We start from the raw sequence: 27,331 nt of genomic DNA on the forward strand, positions 1-27,331 counted from the left end.
CTGGCGTGGGGAGTAGTTTAACGAGTGAGCAGCTGCATGGCCATGGTCGCTGACGTCAACATCGAGTACATAGAGGCGCGCCGCGGCCGGAGCCGCGCCCAGACTCGGAGGAAGAGCAACTGAGCAGCATATGGGCATCGTGACCTTCATGTCACCTCGCTGCTATAAATATATCCTGATGGCATTGTGTGGCGTTGTAGCACGTACATCCGCATTTACAATGTTACGTCAGCATAAACTATTTTAAGTACATTGTGCAACGCACAACAGCTTCGGCTCACGTTACGTTAAGTACATGCGCCATGCCTCCCGGCGAAGGCGGGGCGAAGGCGAAGGCGTGGAAGGCGAAGGAAGAAGAGTTAGTGCCGAGAAATGCTCATATTTATTCTCCTCGGCTTAGATAGTGCAGGGCGCTATTCATGTTTTATTGAAACTGCAGCATCAAAGCCACTCAGCCGTCCACATTTGGTTGCACAGGGTATAGGATTGTGTCCCTTTATCACACCAAGCGCCAAAACAAGTGGCGCAGACAAGCATGCAGACGAGGTTGTGCGTGCAGTAGGCTTAGTTCCAAGTTCGACCTAGCCCGCGCTCTCGCTCAGCACACAGCGGTCGACGGAGCGCCAGTTCAGCGAAGCAGTCAGTCGCAATGTTCATAGTCGATCGCAGCGCTCATGGATTACTGTGGCCAACATCAGTTTCGAAGTTCGTTCTTCCTTTCGACTTGAACTTCTTGCTGCAGGTAAGTCGTCCAACTGCATGCGCTTTCAGTCCAGGTTATTGAAAGCACGACGGCGCATCCGCGGACGAGTTGTTAGGCACATTCACACACGATCGCTTCTCTAAAGCATCAAGATTTCAGATCAAGAAAACGGTGGGTACGAATAAAAGCTTAAAAAAGAATGTAGATGTTGCGAATGGGGGGATAAAATTAATATTAAAAAATATTTGCGATGATGAACGCTCGAAAGCGGTCCGATCTGCAGCCGTCGACAGTCGGCCTCCCATAGTGTCTATGATGACCTCTGCATGACGCCGCCGTCGCCTCGAGCACGGTGTTGCTATTTGGCGAACGCCATGTACACCTGCTCGAGCGTGGCCTCGGAGACGAGCACGTACTCGCAGCGGAAGCCCTGCGTCAGCATGTCCACGCACGAGAAGACCTCGCTCCAGGGCCGCTTCTCGTACATCTCGAAGCTCAGCAGCCCCTGCATGTCGACCAAAATTCAGCGTGCCATTCTAACGCGTCTTATCATCATCATCATCATGATTATACGTCCAGTTCCAGGACAGGCGTTTCTCCAGCTAAGCCTAACTTTACTCTCACCTTGTCCTGCGCCAACCGCATCCAGCTGTGACCCGAATACACACTAATATAATTTCGCACCAAAATTTTTTCCTTGCCAATGTCAAAGGAAAAACTGACAGATGATCATAGAAGGTGACGAGGCAAATATGCCAGAGAACCGAGCTTTGTTTTTCTCCTATCATCGGTGTATGCACCGAAGCCGTTCTTATCCCGATTGCTCAGAGTGACTGTGTGCTGCCGTGGCGTCTTCGCTTTTGCCAGTTGATGTGGCAGGAACGATAGTAGACAGTGCGAAAACAGGATGGGGACTAATGTTATAGATATGAAAAAGGAAGCTCGAGACTTAATGGCTAAAGGGAAGGAATGCGCAACCGGGTGGTGACTAGACAACAAAAACCATGGGCCCTATAATATAGAGGTGCTGGCACGCGCAGGGAACACAGAGACGAGGCGGAAGGCTTGGCGTGGTGCCAACTGAACTATTTTCTTTTATGATCCGACCCCTTCTTGAGTAGCCGGTTGGTCGACGTCGGTAGGCTACGGTTGGCTACGTTCCGCTAGCAACACCGTGGCCTAGCTGTGGCGTATTTCGGCTTCACCACAGCATCCCCCCCTCCTTAGTGAGAGCTTAAACTCAACAACAAGCCTAGAGGTTTAGGCGGCTTGGCGCGTTCAAACATCTACCACTGCTCGTGTGGTAGTACACTGTAGTGGTAATTGCTGGTCTTTGTTGTGCTAAAATCCGCTACCATGCGACGAGGCGCTTCGGCACTGGTGCTAGGTGGCGGGGTGGAATTGGCTGCTGTGGACGGCGTTTCCACGAGCGCAGGTTTCACTCTGTCCAATGAAACAACTTCTGGCCGGCCCCGCATTTCAATAGTGAGCATTTTCCCCCCACGATGGAGGATCTTGAATGGTCCATCATACGATGGCTGTAGTAGTAGTAGTAGAAACACATGACTACATGAATCCAGTTCGTTGCTCACGTATGTCCTGCTGGCAGTGGGCTGTCGCGGAGGTGTAGCTCGGAGCTTGTTCGTGGTATCACGCAGGCAAGATGCGTAGTCGCCGGCGGAAATGCGGGCTTGTTGTAGGCCTGGTGCAAAAACAACTCACCAGGCAGACGTAGTGTCGTACCGTACACAAGTTCCGGAGCGCTGCAGCAGATGTCTGCCTTGAACACCGGGCTTAGACTCAAGAGCACGATGGGCAATGCCTCCATCCAAGAGTGCTGCTCACTTGCCATGAGTGGTGCTTCCAGTTGCCGATGAAACCTTTTCAATCATTCTCCATTGCTAATTGGGTGGTAGGCCGTGGTCCTGATGCGCGAGGTGCCGTTGAGTTTTGTCAGAGTGGCTAACAACACGGACTCAGATCGACGTCCTCTGTCCGTTGTAATGGAGGAAGGAACACCAAAACGGCATAGCCAATGGCCTGCGAAGGCGCGAGCAACAGTTTCGGCTGTAATATCCGTATCAGAATAGCCTTCGCCGAACTCGTGAAACAGTCGCCATAAATCAGTATATTTGGCCCTGACAATGCGTTAACGGCCTGACCATGTCCACATGAATGAGGTCGAATCGAGCATTTGGCCCTGGGGACTTTTCAAAGGGTGTCACAGTGCGGCGCTGAACCTTGGAGCGTTGACACGCCAGACACTCGCGTGTCTGTCGGGAATCGCGGTTAATGCCCCGCCATACGAAACGTGCCACGAGAAGGTTTTGGGTTGCCCGAATTTCTAGATGTGAAAGCTCTTGTATACCGATGCATACACTTCACCACGAAGGCAAGCAGGCAATAATGGTCGAAGCTTACCTGTAGACGTGTCGTAACAAATGTGTCCTGCTCCAGGCTACAGGGAACCACTGCAAGATGATCGACGTCAAATTCTTGCAAGCGACTCAATTCGTCGTCATCGCGTTGAGCCGCCGCCACGTTTTCGCGGTCTATTCCTGGGGCAAGTGATGGTATTTACTGGGCTGCGCGACAAAGCATCGCCAACAGACTTGTCGACTCCCTTCATGTGGCGGATGTCCGTGGTGAATTCCGATATGTAAGACATCTGCCGCTGTTTGCTACCATCGGAATTGAGGGACCGTAAAGCGTACGTGAGGGGCTTGTGATCCATCATGACAAAAAATTAAGTTCCTTCCAACTAATGACAAAAGTGTCGGATTACTGCGTAGATGGCCATCAGTTCTTACCCGAAAGGGCTGTAACGCTGTTCGGTTGGAGTCAGTTTCCGAGAACAAAAAGTGATAGGTAGCTATACTCCTTTGCTTAGTTTTTGAAAGAGGGTACCGACAGCTGCGTCCGAGGCGTCGACCATGAGGCATTGTGGAACTCCCGGTTGCAGGTATAGGCGAGAAGTGCGGCATTGGCAAGGTGTTCCTTGATCCCTTAGCCGATTCGGCGTCGTCCGTCCAGAGTAGCTCCTTAGTATCATCTTCATGAGACGAAAGTAGGAGATTGAGAGGGTGCAGATGGCCGCGCACTGATGTACGAAACGCCAGCAGATAGCTTTAAGAGACCTAGAAACTCGCGGAGCTGGCGCTTAGTGGTGGGTCGTGGAAACTTTTCGACAGCTCTGGGTGGGGTTGAATGCCAGAACTTGAAACAACATGGCCAAGAAAGGTCAACCTCTGGACACCCAGCTCGCACTTGGCCGTGTTCAGTAAAATGCCGTGCTCAGCCAGGCGCTGAAATGCGGATCACAAGCGCGCCTCATGCTCGTCCGGTGAATGCTTGCGATGAGTAGGTCGTCGATGTATGCATGGCAGAACGAGCGTGTGCTAAAGCGCTGGAATGTCTCCGGCGTTTTTCAGACCGAACTACATGCGGAGGAACTTGAACAGGCCGAAGGGCGTTGCTATCGTCGTCTTTGGAACGTCTTCTAGAGCCATTGGTATATCTGATGGAAGGCCGGCACGAGGGTGATTTTAGAGAAAATTGTCGCACCCTGTAGTCTGGCTGTGATATTGGAGCGACGACCGTAAGCTCCATAACGTGTATTTTGCGCTCGAGGACTCCGCTAGGACATGATTCGAGAACCCCTAAAGCACCATGTCCCCATGGGAAAAATTTCGCCGAAATCTCTCAGCTACATTCCCCAACATGGACCGCCGGGAGAAAGCGGAAGCTGCGCTTCACTTCCGTAACCAGCGGATTAACGAAAGCGTCCGCATGTGGAGGACATGACGCGCCTCTTCAAGCCTGCCGACCCCTCCATGCTTTACTTGCTACTGGTGCCGACTATTCAGTGATGAGCCACGCCCTCGTCCAGGAACTGAGCAAAGTTTTGACACCATGGTTAGGCCCTAGTATTCGCACGGCTGGAGGTCATCTCGCTAGCCCGGTCGGAAGGCGCACAGCCCGAATCGGTATGCGTGGTTTCTACACGATGCGCTTGTCACATTTTCGACGAAGCAAGCAGTGACGCACAGTGAAACAGGAGATACACGAGTCAACGCTCTGAGTATTGTGGAAGACAACGTACACTGTTAAAAAAAGTGTTGAAAAATACAGAAATTTTCTGGCAGTGATTTTACAGTTTCTTCTGTTTAAAACTGATAGAAAAATTTTGTACATTAACAAAAGTTTCTTTTATTAGCCGTTGTTTTTTTTTTCCTGTCGCAGCTAAAAGAACGATGGAAATTTATTTTTTTACTCGTCTTTCATTCCACGTTTTTCTGCCCGCAACAACAATAAAACTGCGTTAAGCGCCAATTTCTTCAATGAACACCACTTTTAAGGCGAAGGCCTTGCAAACTCCATCTCGAGAATACCTCTGGGCGCAATACTCGATGGCACCCACAAAGATGGCCGCGCTACAGATGTTGTCTAATCACCGAAAGGGCAAGTGGAAAATGTATAACATATACCGCTGTAGGAGGGAGCCAACCTCCCTTCTCGTTTGGCTTAATGTGTGCTCACGGTCACCAACAACGGACCTCAACGTGGCGTCACTGGTTATCTTCTTTCGAATCGAAATTGTTGCGCAACCGATCGTCGGACTGCACCTTCGGGGTTGTCATACCATTTCGCTTCCTATTCAGCATTTGCCTACTAATCAAGTAAAAATCAGTTTACGGTAGAAAATCGAACAGAGGACAAAAATATATCGAATTATTTGCTTTCCAGATAAGGTTTCGTCTGGAAAACAGAAAATTACTGGGCTTTTTTCGTGAGCGTATTTCGGTCAATGGAGTAGAACAGATACTCTTTGTTCGGGGACAGAAATTTCGTTTAAAAATACCTGCAATTTCACACACATTTTTTTTACAGCGTAGTGTTGTCTCCACGGTCCAGTGTGCTGGTGTTAGTGAGAAACGATTCGTTTCACGACTATGAGGGTATTGCGGACAGTTACCCATCGCAGTTGCTCGAGAAGGGAGTGGCTATCGCACGCGGTTTTGTCGAACTGAATGACGAGCACGGAGGCTCGTGTTGTGGCCTTATGAACTCTACCACACACTGTACCTAGACATTGCGAACGTACATATCGCCCTACTTTCAAAGTCCTTCAAAGGGGAATTTGTGGGTCGTTTCTGGAGGGCGTGGTTAGGAGGAGGAACGGACTCATCTGAAGTACGTATTTTAAACTTTTTTTGTAAAAAAGGGTGGCTCAGCATAATTTTTTTTCCCTATTTAGATCCCGATGGTAGCGACATCACGTGACTAGACGAGGCAGAGAGATAATTTATTTTTCCAAGAATACACTACTCAAACGTTTGCTGCCGATAGCATAAACACATCCAGACACACCAGGATGCAAATAAGCGTAGCTGGCACCTTACGCTGCGCCCTCCTCCACGCTCGGCCGTGACGGGACCTGCCGATTATGACACTTCAAGTGGTCTCATGACGTCCCGCACCCTGTCGACAAATGAGCGCTCGCAAACGTCACATGGTCTCATGACGTCATAGCGTGACGACACAAGACGTTCTATTTCTGCTCCAGTAAGGCTCCTGTGCTGTCGCGCACAATATTTTCTGCAGCTTGCCATCTAAACAGCCAATTTAGACGGGCCAGTTCAGAAAAGCTCGTCGAACGGTCTTAGCTGCTGGCAATTCCTTATTATCCTCATCACTGGAAAAGGCGATGGGTAAGTGCTTAAATCTGCCTGCCTGATCGCAACTGCTGAAAGAGACTTTACACGATGTATGTAGTCAAGAACTGAAGTGTATTTACAGTACGAAAAGCAGTCCTCAACTTTACACATCGGTCTCTGCAATGGGGAAGGCTCTGGTGGTTTGGAGCTTTTCATTCCTCTAACTCCTCCAGTGACGTTAGGACATCACACACTGTTCACTCCCTCTGGAGATCTGCACAACACCTGAATCCCAGTGGTCTTAAAATCAGAGCAGTAACAGATTTAGCCCTCGCACGACGTCTAGTCCGTTAGTAGTAACTTAATTGGACGGCGCGTACACAGATGCGCATTAAGAAACGAAATCAACTGTTACTTCTGACGGAGCATGAAAAATCATGAAAGAGATTCACAGTCGGTGTCGGACATTAATATTTAAAAAAATTCGATGCTCCATGATGACTCATACCAATATGGCGTTCCCCTTCGTATCGCTTCCCTGGTAGGCACAGGAAGAACACTAACCTGGTGGTAGTAAATGAGGCGGCTGTCAGGGAAGAGCGCCCTCATAACGGGCTGCACCTCAAGGCTCCGTTCCTTCTCGGAGTCAGCCAGCTGAATCTTCATCACCATGCCCTCACCAAACTTCTCGCGCAGGTGCTCGATGGTGCCCACGCACTGTATCTGCCCGTCCACCAGGATAGCCAAGCGATCGCACACCATCTCCACCTGGTGCATGCTGCAACCAATGGACACCACTTCATTATTTGAGTTATCACTCTTCGCACGCTGTCAGTCATGATATTGAAGTTACCGGAGGGCCAATAGATACGTTTCGTTGCGGGCAGTGTTGGGGGTACTTTAACACATTCTAATGAATGCCTGGATGATTTGTGGAAGTGGTAAAATGATGAAAGACATGCATAACATTATAAACGAACACAGTAGAAAAAGCAAGAAGAAATTCATCAGGCTTTCAACTATAGTTACTATTAACATCTGATGATATGCTGGCGATCTTTAATGTAGATGACCAGTCCATAATGATGGCTCGGACGTATGGGGCGTTAGAGCAGTTAATGAGGAATCCAAAAACAATATTGTCACCGACACCTTTAGGGAGTCGGCAATATGGCTAACACGGCCAGATCACTCAAACCTTGAAATGCTATTGCGTATTATTCCCGTATATCTTGTGGATGTCTCTGTGCTCATATAAGAATGCCTAAAAGCATCATTTTCTTTTCTCTCAACAGGGACTCAGTACAATGCACAACGAGCTCAACGCTATGTGTGGCGCCAAGATTATTTGAGTCTGTTTGAAGAACTTTCGTGTAAGTGAAGGCAGCGTACAAAATGTACGCATCTTCAAAGTGGATACACACCTGAACGAGGCATATATTATGGTCGCTTTGGACTTGTCGCGGATGTCCTTGAGAATATCGAAGAACCTGTGGCGCGTTCCGGTGTCGACGCCCTGCAGCGGCTCGTCGAGGAAGAGCAACCTGGGCGCGCCGACCAGCGCCAAGGCCAGAGACAGCTTCCGCTTGTCCGATACGCTGCACGTTGGGACCATCTTATAAAAACTCGGCGCTTGGTACCGTTCCGTTACCACAAGTAAGGACTTGTGTCACACTTGCGCAATTAATGGCAGTGGTTATATGGCATAAGTTAACCATCGATGCACCCTACATACCCGAGCTCGTCTGGGCAGTCGTCCTTCTTCTCGTACAGTTTGCAGGACTGGAGAAGCTTGTCAACGTAGCTCCGCTCGCTCTTCTTGGGGACGCCTCGAAGTCGTGCGAACAGGGACAGGTGTTCGGCCACGGTGAGTTTTGGCAGCAGACCCCCTGTCGCCGGGCAGTAGCCGATCTGAGACTGCCACTGCGCATGGAAAGGAGCATCGCCCCGTGTTTGGCTGCGTCACGGAATAAAGCTTCGCGGAGCTAGGATCCATAAGAGTAAAACCTACTTTTGACTGTCATCGTAAGTTACGAGCGTCGCGTGTACACATGAGAGGTATGGGGGAGTATATAGAGCCAATGAATGCAAGTGTGATGTGCTCTGTAGCAGTAGCGAGCACTAGCGTACAGCAGCACTGGAGACACGGCGTTTACTTAGTGTGCCAGAGTATAGTAACAGGAGATCAGGAGAAACAGGTGGCAGCTTCGACTGAAAACGCGCTTACATTCTTCGCAGTTCTCACTCCCGATGGTCGGCATTGGCGATCTCCCTTTGAAAGCAACAGGACCCTAAGCTCAACTGCTCTTCGACTGCTTCCACATAAATAGTTGGTTCGCTGTTTGTCCTGCGGTTACAAACATGTAGACCACATCCTTTCAATAAAACAAAGCGATTAGCCCGGCTTTCACTTTTTATTTCCTCCTGCAGGTCTTTTCCAACTTAGGAAAGGTGCTGATGCCCCACTCTGCGCTGTCTTTTTATGGCTTCCGGTACATTCAGGGAATCTCGGGAACGAGGAGGCTCACGAACATGTCCGAGTTTTCGTCGGCAGATTGGCGAGTCCCTCGTTTCTCGTGGGCGCGAGAGAGGGCTTGCTGTCATTCCATGATATAACAGGCCATTTAAGCCTGGAAAGGAGCATCTTTCTTCCCCCCAAACAAATCATTAAGCAAGGCCCAGAATATACACAGGCGCCAGCTACAAACCTTCTTCTTCCCCTTCAGCAAGGTATAATCCATTTATATTCAAGGACCAGGCCGACCCCAAATGCAGTTTAGCGCCGACGCCACTTTAAACCACATTACAGGGGGTATGCGGCTTTTCTGTCACCTTCCGGTTGGCTGGCAGCTCCCTTTCTGGAGGAGTGGGAGGTCATGCTACACGAGGAGTGGGAGGTCATGCTACACGGCTCAGACCCGGACGTCCAGAGCCGGGTTACCGAGTGGGCCGATAAGATCACCGCCAGGACGCAACTGGCGGCCATCTGGCGTTATCTGGAGCAGCCAGCAATCTCACTAATCCCTCACCCCTAATACAGATTAAAATAATTTGCCACCTGTCTGCATCTCTGGATCTTATTAAAATGCCCATGTTATCAACGGCTATCATATTGTGAAAAACAAAATTACGCTTAGTCTCTAGACGTTCGAGCAGTTCCTGTAAATTCGACAGATGGGTTCTCTTAATCTGTTATCTGGACAAATCTTCTCGAACCTAATTGACGAACGCTTTGCTCAGCTGCAAATCGTCTGAAACACTTCGATGCAGACCGTTTCTACAAACTAAACCCTTCCACATTGCACGCCAATTATTGTGGGAACGTTCTTTCCCTGTTGCCGCATTTTCCTCATCTCGGCTCGTTGACGAACACTCGTTGCTCGTCCTCAACGTCCTCCCTGTTGCAGATTCGTGCAGGAATCTGCAATCGAAACGGGTACGAGGAAGACGAACGCAGGAAATGGCGCGCGCGAATGGGACAGAGCGCCATGTTGCCGCATTGTCATCCGGGGGAATAACCGGGGATTAAACGCAGTCAGAAGCGGCCTGTGTCTGCCCTCCTACTTCTATACCACCTTCCCTATCGGAAAATTTCCCTTAGGTTAGAAAGTTGCTCAACACTCTAATTTGTTGTGCGCCGCGTAAAACTTAAGCGCATGCCTCTGTTCAATAGTGCGCTGCATCTGCAATTCCTGATACAGCCATAAAATAATTGCTGATACTAAAGACTCTGCGGCAACTGAGCCAGCTGCCGTCGTATGCCAAGAACGATTATCCAACGTCACTGCCTAGGGAGACCTCAATATACTGTACTCATTTCGCCAGCAAAATCAAGTCCCGTTGCCTTTTGGGCAGACTTAGTATATATACATACGTGCCATGAATGCATACAAATGCTGTCTTATGTAACAATGGCGCGATAGTTCTAAAGGCCACTTCTTCCCCAAAACCTTGTTTTCGTCGGCACTTCAGACGTTTCCAGACGTCTCTTTCCACAGACCTGTCGTCGTGAGTAGGTTCCGCGTGATTGGCAGGTGACACGGCAGTACGTACTGGTAGGCGGTTTGTGTGACATAGGGCAGCCTCTTCAAGATGGGAGGGCGAAATGGAAATATGGGAATCGACCCTTCGGGACTCTTGGGCCCCGAGTCAGACATGGTACACCAAAGCCACGCAGACACGCTCCTAGGTCACGCAGCCTTGTAATCGTTGTCAGTGTTGGTAAAAACATGGTAATAGCTGATTAGTGTGACCGCAAACCTTGGCGTGCACACCATCACTGTATAGGTTTGCTACGCTGAAGGTATCTAAGCTTCGAAAATAAGCCGCATTATCATGAGCGTGACTTCTCTTTCGATCACGTCCTCCTTTCCGTCCATTAGTGAAGGGAAAACGACGTGGTCGGACTGATCGCGCGAGAGCAGACGCTATAGGACAGCTAGGGGACGCGACAGTCGAGAGGACCGTATTCTGGAAGCGAATCGCAAGTTCTACTCGCTTGTGCGGATGTTGTTGCTGTTGCAAACCTTTATTTGGCAAAAAGAAAAAAAGAGGAAATGAAGCACTGCAAATGAAATCGTTATTTCACCATCACAATGACCACTGCCTGGAATACCATTTTTCTCTTGTTTGCAAATCTGAGCTGAGCAGGGTGGTCTCTCACCATTCATCCGAATTGTGTACATCTAGCCTGTGTGGATCCTTCATGTCGCTTTTTGCATGTCGTGAGCGGACCAGAACTGGACGCGCACACTTCACAATGCGCCACTGCTTGTGCACCTTTATCCTATATAAGGACTGATTTCCATCTTCGCGACGTGCCGCTGATGGATGGACGTACCTTCCGGGGCGAAGCAGAAAGTGAGCACTTCTGGCTGTAGGCGTTTCCAGACGATCGCAGGGCTAGCGCGCAGAGCACCTCGAGCAGCAGAGTTTTACCCGAGTGGTGCGTGCCTAACAAGCCGAAGCACTCGCCCTCGGGAAGCGACAGGTTGATGGACTTGAGCTGCGGTACGCGGGCGCCGACCAGCAGCCGCCAAACGTCGCACACGACCAGCGCCCGGCCTTCGATGCCCGGAATCATCGCCAGCCGATGGGCCTCGCGTGTCTCATTCTCCACATCTGTGTCCATCTGCTCGTTCAGGACACGCATTTGCTGCTCGGTAGAAAAACGAACGAGTTCACTCAATGCTGCCCGGACTAAGTACACTGCTGTCACAACAACAAGACTGCAGGACCGAGACCACCTCTACAGCCGTGGTAGCCGTGTGCCGCCTATCGCGTTCACGCTGTCCTATCATGTTTCTATATGTCACCCAAGTATACGTTTTCTTATATTCAAGGCATATGACCTGTACTTCCCATGTTTATTTCCTGCAGCTGGCTTAAGCTACAGTGTCATCATTGATACTGTTGGGTGTAATGTCTAGGCAATATAACGCTTTTGGCATGTGTGATGACGTAATCCACATGATCTTGACACCTATTGGCTTTAGGCAGAGGGACCTTAAGCAAGAGTAAGGGGGCGATGCTGCTGCTGTTTAGCACTTTGCTATTCTGCAGGAGGCCAATCCTGTACCTGACATAACCAGAGATCTCGAACATGGGTCGAATTCGTCAGCTAAGCGTGCTCAGTAGGGTTTCCATGGCATGTCAGCGAATATGTAAGCCGACAATGAACGAGAGCCAACGAACGAATGAAGATTGGGTCGCGGAAGAAGTAAATGGCTCATTTTGTCGTTTTAATAATGAAAGAAACACGGTTAAGAAAAAAAATGGTGCCTTCAAAACTGCTTCTCATATCCCCACTCCATTTGATGCCAGCGAGTTGTTACATGCAACGTAAGGGCTTGATCTGCTGTAAACGTCTCAGGCATGCATGGTACAATGCCCTAAGCGATGCATAGGACAGCGGGGAAGTAATGTCTTCTTCTCTTAAGGTCAACATATCGCATTATCAAAGGGTTGCTCCTGAAACCCCTTGAAAGCACCAAAGAACATAGCGAGCAAGCATATAGAAGCAGAGCGCGAGGTTGCTGCAAGGCAATTCACATGATATCAGGAACAGCGAGATAAGGAGGTGCAGTACGTACTCTTTCGACCAAGGAGTTCCTGATGGAGATGAGCATAGCAGAGTCAAGGAAGACGACTGTCACGAACATGAGGAATCCCTCGATGAGCAGTACGACCAGGTTGACGCCCACGGCCAGATCGTGGATGGCGAACGGGCTCAAGGTGAAGGGTGGCAGCGAGTTCTTGCGGTCTACGCAGACACGTGGGCACTGCTGGGATCGTTGCGTCGGCGTCACATCGGCGAACGACAGCCATCGAGCACCAGAGGACCTCCCTCGCATACTTTTGTCCAGACAGTGTGTAAACTGTTTTCAAGCTGACTGCTTAAATTTTGGCAGAACTCCCAGCGCTTTTTGTGTGCTCTTTAATAACATGGGTTTGTATTTTTCACCCTGCGCCGTGCCGTCAACACAAGTCGATCTTCAATCTTATTATTTCTAGTACACGCTACAAATCTGTGCTACCAGAATCCGCTCTAAAAAAGTTATTGGTTCGCCGTCAAAAGTTTCTTTTAACGGCTGTTTTCTATTTTGTCGCTCACTGAAGCGTAGCGGAATAACTAAGTCTGTGAAATGGGAGTGATGTGGGGGGATTTATTGGACTGAACGTCGGAGCGCACTCCTAGCGAGCCAAGCGTCGCTTTCAGTGGTGTCGACAAACCGGATAATCGTAGGTATATAGCGTCTCCAAGGCTGTATCGTTCGCGCACCGGTGGGATCCTAGCAGACAGCACAACCACATACAGATTGGCCAATTCATGTTTTTCCGTCGGTTTTGCGTTAAGTACATGGTTGATCTTAGACTACTGTTTTTTAAGGTAAAATTTGGCTGAAATTAAAACTTTTACTCCATTTCCTACAGACCTAATACGTCAGCATGTCGCTCATTGGTCGAGCCCCGCATGCAGTATTAAAATCACAACATCAGGTTCGAACGAAGGTAGGAATCGGTAGCTTGTTAAGGCTTAAAGCGACAATCCAGTACTGGTTTGCTCATTCCGACTCTCATCTGTTTGCGCTGATAAATGCACAGGTACACCGGTGTTCAGGGGCAATAAAGGACGAATTGGTGGGAAGGGCTATGGAACTTCCACTTTTCTTATGCCGGTACGTTTGCAGTCACTGCCTGTAGTCGTTCGGTCGGATATTATGATTGTGCGTATAGTAGTCCATTAAAGGCACATTTTTGCAGCTTTCACCTTTAACGCGCACCGCAGCTAGGCATTACTGGAGGTGATAATGGAGATTTAAGGAATATAATAAGGTCATAACCGAATAAGTTTAGAACCCTTCCTTCTGCAAAGTAACATCTCGTACTTTCGCAGCATACATCGATGGCCGCCGGGTCGAGCTCGAGCCTGTCTTTCCACGTAGTCTCGCAGGCTAGCAGGAGCAGGTCGTCCTCGCTGGCGCCGTGCATGACCGCGGTGGACGCGTACTCATCGCATAGCGTGTTGTCGAAGTCGAGAAGCAGTAGCTTTACCACGCCCGACGAGAAGGCGAACGGCGGCAGCAGCGTGAACAGCCAATGCAGCAAAACGTAGCTCGTGCTCAGGGTCACTGCCTGCGTGGCTGCCGACGGAGTCGTGTTGTGAGAATAACATATTAAACGTTTAATGCACTAACTGTAGCAGCAAGACAACGCGATCTTCGCTTGCCATTTGTGGCGAATTGCCGCGTATTGCCTCCATTGAATTTCCGGTCCCCCTGTATTCTACTGTTCATGTCATATTCGCGTTTATGAAGGCGAAAGCCCATTCAAAGCCCATTCCAGGAACTAAACAAAATGTCCACGCTTGAGTGCCGTCCGGTACATACGTTCACACTGCGACAGTTACCGAAATTTCTGCTTTTCAGGTCGCAGCGGACATTTTTCTTCTAAAACGAAATACTAAATGCTCGCAAGGTAATGAATGCTTCTGAACGTATTAAAGAACTCCTGGCGGTCGGAATCAAATCCCAGCCCTCAAACACGGCGTGCTTCGACAAGTACATGCGTGTTAAAATAATAAACAATAATATGTTATTGCAATTTTCCAATGGTATTTGTGTCAGTTAATCTCCTTGGCGGCATAGCACTATAGTGGCACCGTTGTAACGGTGGTGTCAACGTCTATAAACAGCCACAGTTTGAGCGAAGTTGACAAATGACTCGGGGAAACCGACTCAGCTATGTTGTCAGGCCACGAAGCCTAATAAATCCTTCTACTAATCCAGATAGCGGTTCCGTTTGCTTTCGTCAAGGGAGGGCACACACGTCATAAAAATTAAGATAGTTGCTTCAACAATTCTACATAGTACCTGGCACCATGGCTTCTCCAACATTCAGAAAGAGTAGTATAGATCACGTGGAAAAAAGTGATTTCTCGCTCAATACTGTACGATGCTAGCGCAGGTTAGAGAGTCCCAGTTGACCGAACTTTCCGGAGCTCTCCACTACGGCGTCCCTTACAACCTGGGTTGCTATTTGAAGTTAAGCGCCATAAGTCTCACTTAAAATCAATTTCCAGGCACACGCCGTTCCTCTCGGGTAGGGATAGATGAAAGACTTGCGATTGTTATTGTACTAGCTAAACGGATAAAAATAATTCCCAAATGTCGATTTGGTTTGCTTTATTAGTTTTAAGTCCCAAAGCGACTCAGGCTATGAAAGACGCCGCAGTGGAGGGTTCCGGAAATTTCGACCACCAGTGGCTTTGCGACTGTTCCGTCATTTGTAATCGCATTTAAGAACAAACCAGAGGATTAAGAAAGCGCAAAAAATGGCGGAGGTTATCACGGTTAAACCTAGTTATACAACTATTAAGCACGGTTATGCATGGATTGCTTCCCTTGCCGACTTCTCTTCCAATTAAGCGCGCTTCTTTCTCAGCGCTTCATCACGGAGACCTATATCATTTGGATCGCCAGACTCAGCCTGTCGCCTACACCAGAGGGTCGATGGGCATAACTTGGCTCGTGAGTAAACTATATAAAAAAGTGAGCGCAAGCGAAGCAGTTGTTATACCCCCCTCCTAGTACTGTAGCGATGCTGAGAGCGAGCTGTAAGTTTGAGCGAGCGCCGCGAGTGCGCCTCTGATGCTTCGTCACGTGTTATGACGTCACAGCCACACCTCCGCTCCGCAGACGGTTGAAGGTCAAATTGCGTCATACTTGACCTTGGGAGTTATACCCCGAAGAGTAGAGCTCTCGCATTGAAGTTAATGTGATCTGTGCGCTCAGACCCCGGAATACGGGACGCTTGAAGAATGGGCATACTCAAAGCCGTGTGTGCGACGAATAACAGGATGAACCAGGTGCCCACGGACTTGGCGATGAACGACGTCAGGTAGGACATGCCGGTGAGCGTCGGGTAACTGGCCAGGACCAGCGATAACAAGGCCACTGAAAATTAGAAGAGGGCAGCATATTATTAAATCATTCTTGCCGTGCAGAATAGCCGAACTTAGAATTTTTCATTTACATTTAATGGAAGACGTTAAGTGGGGTACTATGCATATATCTCAAGAGACGCACAACCTCATATCAAAATATATTCATTCTATCTACTGTAAAAAGTATATGCAGGGCAATGCACAAATAACGATCTCAACACGACGATTGCGCCGCAGATTTTCGTGAAAGTAATTACTGCAGCCAGTCATTCGCTGCGAAACAATTCCTCCAGAGCGCACACCTCTGGTACGATTTCCAGTGGTCAGGGCCGTCACAACCTAATATAATGTAACAATTATTCCAACCTTTTAATTTCAATAGCCGCACTAATTGGTTAATACCAGCGAGGGTATGCTGTCGCAAACATTCAAACAATGGCGGTCGACAATAACATATGAGGAACTGAATTAGACACATTCCGTCATCCTAGCCATTAGAGACCCATACCAAAGCGAAACGATTGTTTCGGCCTCCTGGCTGGCTCATGGTCCGGCGTCGCTTACAGCGAGCAAGGCGCACGACGTGACCAGCGGTGTGTTGCTTTAATTTTTCTTACTAGCCGCTGGTACCAACCTGCGATTGATTACCAGTTCAAGTTTCCCTCATTCCCTTTTACGGAGCAATTCACATCACAGGTGTACAAAAAATTATTCCTGAAATTCCTTTTCTCCACAAATCTGTAGCTGCGAGCATATTGCATGAGTCGCAGCACAGTAGCCAGAAGCTAAGTCAATGTCTTGGGACCATGCAGAAGATGGTGCGTATGCGAATGCTGTGGCAACAAGAATGAAAAAGCCGAACAATATATACTTCGAAGTCCTGAGAGTAACAAACTTGCAATCTCTAGGGGCTCTGTAGCTCTAAAATTGTTATGCGAGCCACACTGCGGGCCCCCGAAAAAAAGCCTAGTGTTTCAGGGACTTCTGAAAATGACAGTATACGCGTAAACGGGCCGCATGGGGTAAGTGTGAACGATGCAAACATTGTGTACCTCTGTTTAAAATTACAAAAACGTCAATAGCGGCAAGTGCAGTCACCTGCCGTGTCACCGCGAACGCTGTTGTTGAGAGCAAACACGGCGCCGGCGGTGGCCCAGAGCAGCGCGTGGTAGACGGCGTCGAAGAGGTAGTGGCTGAGCCAGTACACCAGTCCTGACACGCCGGTCATAAGCTGCAGCCGCTTGGAGCCGCCCGCTGCCTCGGCCACGGGGTTCCAAACGAACGCGGCGCCGGCCAGACCCATGAGCGGCGGCAGCAGGAACTTGCGCCACGGGCTGAGGGCTTGCAGGCCGCGCTCCAGGAAGTCCGAAGTGTCGCGTAGCACGGAGCGCGAGTTGTGCATCCACTCGGTGGGCGTGCTTCCCTGCCGAGTGCGTTCCGCGGACGCGGAGAAATTTATCAGTAAGGAAACACAAGGCGTAAAATGAAATAAAATAAGAGTGGTATACGGTATGGTACGCTATATGCTACCAGGGCCGGCCCTCACGCCGTAAGAAGAGACGCGGTTGAAGAACCTATCTGAGCCAACGGATAGATGGTGGTGGCGGCTGCTTCGAGCTAACGCTCTCTGCTCTTTCTTTCCAGCAAGGCCCTCCTAGCATGCACTCCGTCTGGGACTGCAGTTACCAAAATTGTTCTGCCCTCCATGTGTTGTCGGATGTGGCAGTTGACCGCTGCGAGTTCTATACGTTGCCCGCTGGAACTCTGCCTTTTGATCCATCGTTACGCCTCTGGCTCGGCGGCAAGCCCAATTTAGTACCATCAATGGGTTAGCCAACGTCGAGTTCCGAGTTTATTCCCCAGCAACCGTAGGAATGCTGCACTGCAGGCACTGCGCTATCCACGCGCGTTTTTTTTTTCCTAGCCACCCGCAAGGGTAATCTTGGCTGAACTACCCAACGCTAAACGCTTACGCATCACAGCTGCACCGCGAGACAGCGAGGATAATAAACGTTTGACGGCACTCGTATTAGAGATAACGTGGTGCGGAACCCCGACGCTGTGTCGAATGACGGGAAGAGCCGTTGCGTTCGTTTTGTTTTTTGTTTCTCTGTAATAGCGTTCCCATTTTTTTTTACTTTCTTTTCTAATTTATCGCCGCCCACCTTATATTTCCCATCTTTTATTCCTGCTTAATCAGCGAAGTTGGACGGACTTCATCCACGCGGACTGTTTCGCACAACGGCTCACGCCGCAATAAAAGAGGCGGCTGAACGAACTCCACCTAGACTAAGTAGTAGTCTAGGTGGTGTTGGCTGAACACAGTGGCTAGCGGCTGTGCCAACAAGCGTGACCAGTTAGCGGTGACGCCGAAGAGGAGCAGGTGGCGCTATATGTGGACACTCTGGGGCAATCTCGTCCGGACGACGCCTTGAACGTCTTTTCATCGACAGCCACGTCGGAGCAACCGCAATGGTGGCAGCAGCCGTACGGTCGACCGAAATTATTAGCACTTTTTTGCGCCACCTCGCCAACAGAACACACGAGCCTTTACACAACAAAAGCGGCGAAGGCAGTCGACTGCGACAAAGATATGAAAACCTAAAAAAAGCGGGTGATGACCGAAGCCCCAGGACTTGAGTGCCGCTACCTGCCATTACTTATGAGCCGGACTGAAATCTGCTACACTTTTTTTTTACAGTGAACTTTTTTTTACATCTGCTTTTAGTGACGGCATATGGCTGCGAATATTTACGGACTAAAAAGTTGTGAGGCGAAGGCAAGGATTATTTTTTATAATAGAAAGATTTAGTTTACTATGATCCGCAATCCGCTACTGTGATCGGCCACCGCGCGTTCTACTACGCATGCCCAGATACCCTTGACATCGATAGATGGCGCCACATACTGAATGTCGGCACATAGACTTACCGCGTCGGGACAAATCAGCTTGTGTGCCCCGCCCACGTGCGGTAGAGGGTCATGGTGGCGGATCGCGGCTCACGATAAACTAAACCTCTCTAATAAAATGAATTAACAGCCACCAACGTGCCGAATGAAGTAATGGATGGCGAGGGGTGAATATCTAGAACGACCAATACCAGAAGGCTCCGGTAGTATAGTAATACTAAAAACAGAGTTTGCAGCTCATCGAATACATTCATTAAAAATGGTAGAACACGCTGCATGCAGTGCAAGTAGAAGCTGCCTTGAACTCAACCTCTGCAAAAAGGGCGCTCTGAAAAAGTTCAATTAACAAACCTACAGTTGGTGTATATAGTGCACGCCTATGATGCGATCAGCGTTAGTCACGTACAACCACGCGCTAATATCACTCAAGCTTAACTGGTTGGGTAGCGGTCCGTCAATTTTTACGCCACAGTTATCCTGTTGTTTAATTAGTGCTTACACAGCACACAACTCCTCCAGGGCCCGGGGGCATTTCAGCTTCTTTAGTACCCTGAGGGGTATCTCTACTATACAAAATTTGGAAATCAGATGCTGTATGGCCATTCTTTGTGCGTATCGGGCTTTCGTCGTTATTCGGCTATGTTTTTTCTAAGGCTTCAAATTCTGAAACTTATGTCCTCAAATTATCTAAATATTCACCTTAGTTCAGAAGTAGGCGAAGTATACTAGTTGCACAAAAGGCGGGAACAAAACGATGCTTATAGCCATGCTGTGGGGCGGTCGCTTACTTTGGCGAAGGCCAGCAGCTGGACCCGGAACTGAGCTCCGGTGTCCCCCGTGTGGTACCGGAGAAGCGCGCTGTTTATGAGCGACGTGGAGATGCTCTTGCTGTAAGGGATGTAAGGATTCCACCACGCCTGCCACCTGGAACAGACAGCCCCGGTACAGAGAACACAACAGTTACCTCGAGGACGAGTTTACAATTATATATACACGCACAGGCACTAGCATTTTGAAGCGAAAGCTTCACTACGACATGTATCAGCCAAGATCAACCTGGCAATCTGGTTGACCTTCAACGATCCAGAGACCGCAGTGTGGCGACGTAGCTTAACCATGATGTGGTGGTGTGGCGTCCCTTGTCCTCTGACGGCAAGATGCAGCATCACCTGTTCCCTCTTGTAGTTGACGCGGCGTCCTCGTTTCTATAGTCTCGGCAATTTAATCGCTGAACAAACCATGTCCGCCTATGTCTAAACTTAAGCCTAACCGAAGCAAAACCAAGCAAAGAAAACGCTTTCGATTCGTCTAACTAGGTTAAGCAGGGTTAAGCCTCAGTCTTCTTTTTTCTAACTTTTTCTCGCATCTACGCGAAATAACTCATCCAGTATACCTCATTGTACTAATCGCAGACTGTTGGCTATTCACCAGAATGACCAATATGATCCTGAAGTTCTTCGCGGGGTAACTCTATATTTTTTTTTGCAATTCGTTTTGGTTTTCATCCGTTTGCCATTTCGAAAATTCATGCACTGAATTTCTCAGCAAGATAGGTCATGATAAAATCTCAAACTGCTAATATGTTCTTCAATATCTCCGCATTCGATTATACGTTTTTTTTTAATTCAGTGAGCGAAAAAGGCCCCCAGATATCTAAATTAACCCGGAGCGTTCTACTACACCGTCTCTCGCAGTCTGCATGCTCTCACAAGGCGTTCGCAACACGAAATAACAATGGAAGTCTTTACAGGTGACATTTGAGGCCCATATGTCTAGGTGATCTTCTATCTATCTAAGTACTGTGGTCGGTTGGCAGTCAGCCCACATAGCGTGCCTTTTCTACTCTGTGTTTGCTCATTCATAGCATGTGTGATGGTGCTTTGACCAGATCAAAACATGTTCAGTAATCTGTGAAAAGTACACATAAAGGCGTTCGCTGCATTAACATTTTTTCCTCCTTATTTATCTGTTAAAACATCGCTTATTGAGCGTGCGCGAAGGTAATTTTTCATTAAGAATTCCTCTACTTTACGACACAAAAATGCCCTTTCGGTTGGCAGTCAGCCCACATAGCGTGCCTTTTCCACTCTGTGTTTGCTCATTCATAGCATGTGTGATGGTGCTTTGACCAGATCAAAACGTGTTCAGTAATCTGTGAAAAGTACACATAAAGGCGTTCGCTGTATTAACATTTTTTCCTCCTTATTTATCTGTTAAAACATCTGTAAAGAAGACAAAGAACGGAAAATGCTGCGGCATCGCCATCACCATCGCTTGGCTCTGGCGCCCATCTCTCGTGCTGAAGCTGTGCCCTGCGGCTGGCAATTCGACCCTGCTCTGCCCGAATTACTGGCAGCGCTAGACGTTCAAACGAACTATTAAATCCACATCTCACTTGGTGGAGGTCAATCTGAGGTTCCCTGTACCCATCTCGCCCTGGAACTTCGCAGCAGAACGTTGACTACACCAATGACGGAGCCGACTTCATTGCACCTACCTCCGCCCGTCACCTGCACAGGTGCGATTCGTCAACGGGACCCCGCTACCTTCAGTGGAAGCAGCGATGACGACGTCGACGATTGGCTGACCACTTACGAACGGGTCAGCCGTCACAATAACTGGGACGACAACCGTAAGCTCACCAATGTCATCTTTTACTTGAGCGACGTCGCTAATCTGTGGTTTAGAAACCACGAGTCGGACTTTACTACCTGGGCGAGTTTCAAGACGAAATTTTCTGATGTCTTTGGCCGCCCCGCCGTCCGAAAACTCCGCGCGGAACAGCGTCTTCGGTCGCGACTGCAGCTACCCGGTGAAACGTTCACCAGTTACATTGAGGACATTGTTGATATGTGTCGTCGCGTTGACCCGACCATGACCGAGGCCGTTAAGATACGTCATGTCCTCATAGGAATTGATGACGGCGCTTTCAACATGCTCGTCGCCAAAGGCCCCACGACGGTCAAGGAAATCTACGACCTATGTCAAAGCTACGACGAACTCCGCAAGGAGCGTGTTTTGATTCGCCAGCCTCAAGCATCACTTGCTGGACTAGCCGCGGAGAGAGAGTCATCTAGCCTCTCTGAAAACATCAAGGCTTTTGTACGTCAGGAGGTCGCACGACAACTGTCCCTGCAGCCATATGTTAAGGAGCCGTCACCAACTGGCCTTGTTCCGGAGCTTCGCCGTGCAATCCAACAGCATGTATCTGAAGTCCTCCCTAATTCTGTTCCTCAATCACCTCCGGTCGCACCCTCAATGCCGTTCCCCACGCCCACAATTTCATCGTCCGGCGTTGCGCCACTGAGCTATGCTCCAGCATTCGCGCCGGCTCCTCCCCAGGTATTGCGTCGCTCATATGCCGAAGTTACTTCAAGTCCACCTCCTGAGCCAGCATATGCCTATGCTTCGCCCCCTATGCGTTCGGCACCAACAGCGTTTGCTCCCCCCTTGCGTCAGACACCATCTTCATGGCGCACTGCAGACAACAGGCCTATTTGCTACCACTGCGGCATCCCTGGGCACACTACACGCTACTGCCGGCGCCGAATAAATATGGCCTTTGCTGCGCGGCCTGCGCCACCTTATTTGGCCCCCCAATTCCCCGTCCCATCGGGTCCTCCAACAGCATCCCCTGACCCTCCGGACTTCCTGCCTCGTCGTTCGCCATCACCACGTCGCCGCTCCATTTCGCCAATGCGCCGACGACCCGCTACTCAGCCGGAAAACTAAACGCCGCAGTTCGCGAGGCACGAACTGCGTATTCGACAGAATTTCAAAGTCCTCGTCTTAATCCCGCGAATGTTACTGCTGTCATCGTTGAAGGTGTTCATACTCTTGCGCTCGTCGACACCGGTGCCGCTGTATCAGTTATCAGCCAAAAACTCTGCCGCTCCCTCCGAAAAGTGACTACGCCTCTCGAGGGACTATCGCTTCGTACCGCATCCGCTCACAGTATACAGCCGACAGCTATCTGCACTGCTCGCGTCGTCATTGCTGCAGCCTTGTACATCATCGAATTCGTCGTTCTCCCCACATGTTCTCATGACGTCATTCTCGGCTGGGATTTCCTGTCCCAGCATCATGCTATCATTGACTGCGCCAGTCCTCAAGTAGAGCTCATTGAATCGAGTGATGCACCGTCTGATGCCCTGTTCCACGAGCCGTGTCCTCGTTTTGCGACCAAACTCCTCGTAGCTCATGACACAACCATCCCACCCGGAAGCGCTGTTCTGGTTCCCCTCACTGCCTCTTTTACCACCGCCGCGACAGTCCTCTTTGTGCCCTCTAACGTTGTCTGCCGCCGCCGCCACTTACCGCTGCCGTTTGCCGTCCTTGACATGAACAACGGCGCTAGCACACTTCTGGTAGCCAATCCTCTTGCGTCTCCCGCTATGTTGATCGAAGGGGAGTGCCTTGGCCGCATCGAGCCCGTGGACCTTCTGTTCGCCTTTGATGACGTGTCATTCCCTGTTTGCCAAGTTGACGCCTTGACCCCAACTCGTGTGGCTTCCGATCCGCTACAGCGGGACCTTTTTGACCATTCTGTGGACAGCGCTCTAGAGCCGCGCCACCGCGAGCAACTTCTTGACCTTCTACACCAATTCCGCTCCTCCTTCGACATCCCGCAATCTTCCTTGGGCCGCACGACGACCATTTCCCACCTCATCGACACTGGCGCTCATCCACCTCTCCATCAGCGGCCGTATCGTGTGTCGCCGACTGAGCGCCGTGTTATTGCCCAACAAGTCGATGACATGCTCCAACGCGGAATAATTACAGAATCCTGTAGCCCATGGTCGTCACCTGTGGTCCTAGTTAAAAAGAAGGATGGCTCCATACGATTTTGTGTTGATTATCGCCGTCTCAACAAAATCACTCGTCGTGATGTGTACCCCCTCCCACGAATCGACAATGCCCTAGACTGCTTGCAAGGCGCAGAATTCTTTTCCTCACTCGATTTACGCTCCGGGTATTGGCAGGTGCCCATGGCAGAGGCGGATCGTCCTAAGACCGCCTTTATTACTCCAGACGGACTATACGAATTTAATGTTATGCCATTCGGACTCTGTAACGCCCCAGCCACATTTGAAAGAATGATGGACACTGTACTGCGCGGCCTGAAATGGAACATCTGTTTATGCTACCTTGATGATATCGTCGTCTTTTCAACCGACTTCCCGACCCACCTGACTCGACTTCGCCAGGTCTTCACCTGCCTAACCCGCGCCGGTCTTCAACTGAACCTCAAAAAGTGCCGCTTTGGTGCCCGCCAGCTCACAATACTCGGACATGTTGTGTGTAAAGATGGAGTTCTGCCTGATCCTGAGAAGCTGCGCGCCGTCGCTGACTTTCCGAAACCGACCACTTTGAAACAACTGCGAAGCTTCGTGGGCCTCTGCTCGTACTTTCGTCGTTTTGTTCGGAATTTCGCAACCATTATAGCCCCCCTTACACAGCTCTTGAAAGGCACCCCTAACCTCTCCTCTTGGTCGCCAGCCTGCGATGATGCATTCGCGACACTGCGCAATGTTCTAACGTCACCGCCAATCCTTCTCCATTACGACCCTACTGCACCTACAGAACTTCACACCGATGCCAGTGGTGTCGGCCTCGGCGCCGTCCTCGCCCAGCGCAAGCCTGGCTTCTCCGAATACGTTGTCGCCTACGCCAGCCGTGCTCTCACCAAAGCCGAGTCCAACTACTCCGTTACCGAAAAGGAGTGCTTAGCAATCGTGTGGGCTGTAACGAAGTTCCGCCCTTACTTATACGGCCACTCCTTCGAGGTAGTTACAGATCATCACGCTCTCTGCTGGCTCGCGTCTCTCAAGGATCCGTCTGGCCGTCTCGGGCGCTGGGCTCTCAGGCTTCAGGAATACGACATCCGTGTAGTGTACCGCTCTGGCCGCAAGCACTCTGACGCCGACGCTCTTTCTCGGTCACCGGTGTGCTCGCCTAACTCATCGTCCCCTCCTCAAACACTCTTGTCAGCACTCACCATTGAGGATATGCCTTTCGAGCAACGACAAGATCCTTGGGTTTCTAACCTGCTAGATATCCTTGGCACTACTTCCGCGGCTACGCATCCTCGGGCACTCCGCCGACAGGCCTCCCATTTCGCCATTCGGGAAGGCCTTCTCTACCGAAGGAACTACAACTCAGACGGCAGAACGTGGCTTCTTGTCATTCCGCGCCACCTCCGCTCCAAGGTTTGTGCCCACCATCATAGTGACCCGCAAAGCGCTCATGCCGGCGTCCTCAAAACATATGATCGAATTCGTCATAGGTACTACTGGCGGGGAATGTACAATTTCGTACGTCGCTACATTCGCTCTTGTACCGCCTGTCAACAACGCAAGATTTCTCGCCACCCTGCTGGCCCTCTTCAGCCTTTACCGTGTCCAGCTCGCCCGTTTGATCGCGTGGGAATCGACCTCTATGGTCCGCTACCATGCAGTGCCGCTGGTAATCGATGGGTCATCGTCGCCGTCGACCACCTGACCCGTTACGCCGAGACTGCTGCACTTCCCGCGGCGACAGCTCGGGAGGTAGCCCATTTTCTTCTGCACCACTTCATTCTTCGACACGGCGCCCCCCGCGAGCTACTGAGTGATAGAGGTCGTGTCTTTCTTTCCGAAGTAGTCCAAGAGCTCCTGTCGTCTTGTAAATCGATACATCGAGCTACAACTGCGTACCACCCGCAAACAAATGGCCTCACGGAGCGCTTCAACCGTACGCTTGGGGACATGCTCGCAATGTATGTTACATCTGAATCTGGAAGCTCGAACTGGGACCAAGTACTGCCATTCGTAACGTTCGCGTACAACACTGCCACCCAAGCAACAACTGGTTTTTCGCCCTTCTTCCTCTTATACGGCCGTGAACCATCATGTACTCTGGACACAATTTTGCCATACCATCCAGATGCCTCTGAGTACAGTGCTTTGTCAGACATTGTACAGAAGGCCGAGGAATGCCGTCAGCTAGCTCGCACGTTTACCTCCAACACTCAAGGCTATCGCAAAGATCAGCATGATACCGATACTCCTGCTCCCACGTTCCAGGCCGACAGCTTCGTTTGGCTATGCGTTCCTGCCACCAACAAACTAGACACCAAATACCACGGACCTTATCGCGTCTTGGAACGCACATCCCCTGTGAACTACGTCATCGAGCCAGTCACCCCTTCTTCCGACCACCGCCGTCGCGGCCGCGAGATTGTCCACGTTAGCCGCCTCAAGCCATATTACAACCCTCTGGTCGTCTCTTCTCCCTGAGTCGCCAGGATGGCGACTTCTTCACGTGGGGGAAATGTAAAGAAGACAAAGAACGGAAAATGCTGCGGCATCGCCATCACCATCGCTTGGCTCTGGCGCCCATCTCTCGTGCTGAAGCTGTGCCCTGCGGCTGGCAATTCGACCCTGCTCTGCCCGAATTACTGGCAGCGCTAGACGTTCAAACGAACTATTAAATCCACATCTCACATCGCTTATTGAGCGTGCGCGATGGTAATTTTTCATTAAGAATTCCTCTCCTTTACGACACAAAAATGCCCTTTCGGTTGGCAGTCAGCCCACATACCGTGCCTTTTCCACTCTGTGTTTGCTCATTCATAGCATGTGTGATGGTGCTTTGACCAGATCAAAACGTGTTCAGTAATCTGTGAAAAGTACACATAAAGGCGTTCGCTGTATTAACATTTTTTCCTGCTTATTTATCTGTTAAAACATCGCTTATTGAGCGTGCGCGAAAGTAATTTTTCATTAAGAATTCCTCTCCTTTACGACACAAAAATGCCCTTCGAATCAGACAATATGTTCGCGCTGTTCCCAGCATGCTTCTGATGTGCGCATATGTACTAGTGCACGGCCCGCTTCTTTCTCAGGGCCGTATAGAAAGGCACCTTCTGGGTTCGTCGAAGTCAGCCCCAATGACGTATTGACGGGAATAAGAGAGGAACTTTTTAGCGCCGAGTTCTTCCAGTGCTTTGCTAGGCGGCACGTCTATGCTCCAGATGGAGGTGACGTCCTTGATGAGTGGCAGGTAGTGTCTGGCAGCCAGCGGGGACGACGCACCACGCACGAAAGTCACGGTGCTCGGGTACATCGCCCCCAGGTCGACCTCCGCGCTGCGGTCTGCGTGTAGGAATGATTTAGACCCGAGAGGCTCACATGAGAAGTCGTGTCATCGTCGAATCGGAATCGAGGCCGTGCAATAACTATAGATCATGAAACGTGGCGCGCTCTACAAGGGAAGAACGTTACGGCATATCGGAAGGACGGTGTCGTGACATTCGACGTCTCAAGTTCTTCGAAGCTTATATTTCGAATGCTGCCTAGAGGGAAAGCTAATGGCGCTGCACTTTATCCTTTGTGGCATAGAGTTAACATACGAGATGCACAGGAATGCTAGGAAGATGAGGTTTTGTATTTGGCTTGGCTATTGTTTGGCATAAAACAGAAAATCAGTCCTAACATTACGACTATTCTCTAGGCAAATCTCGATGAAATGCTGATAAATTTTCCACATCAGCCCGACCCTAGCGTTAAATTTATTGAAGTGAGAAACGTACTACCGAAATTAACCTGCACACAGTGGAGAGCATAGCAGCGCAGC

The 27,331-nt window shown here is 49.9% G+C and overlaps 1 protein-coding gene across 1 annotated transcript; it reads right to left on the reverse strand.

Annotated features, from left to right (window-relative positions):
* Positions 1 to 381: 381 nt before the first annotated feature.
* Positions 382 to 26,821, reverse strand: LOC146196709 (phospholipid-transporting ATPase ABCA1-like). The gene is made up of 11 exons (XM_084596395.1): positions 26,619 to 26,821; positions 19,504 to 19,639; positions 19,122 to 19,130; positions 16,904 to 17,228; positions 15,709 to 15,815; positions 12,453 to 12,641; positions 11,201 to 11,515; positions 8,096 to 8,283; positions 7,785 to 7,958; positions 6,925 to 7,138; positions 382 to 1,208 (listed from the first exon to the last, which is right to left on the reverse strand). The coding sequence occupies exons 1-11, from the start codon at positions 26,819 to 26,821 to the stop codon at positions 1,062 to 1,064; spliced, it is 2,007 nt and encodes a 668-aa protein (XP_084452521.1). The 3' UTR covers positions 382 to 1,061.
* Positions 26,822 to 27,331: the final 510 nt, after the last annotated feature.

Source organism: Amblyomma maculatum, chromosome 3 (assembly GCF_055883805.1).
Source record: "Amblyomma maculatum isolate TAMU_Amacu chromosome 3, ASM5588380v1, whole genome shotgun sequence".
Classification (NCBI taxonomy): Eukaryota; Metazoa; Arthropoda; class Arachnida; order Ixodida; family Ixodidae; genus Amblyomma; species Amblyomma maculatum.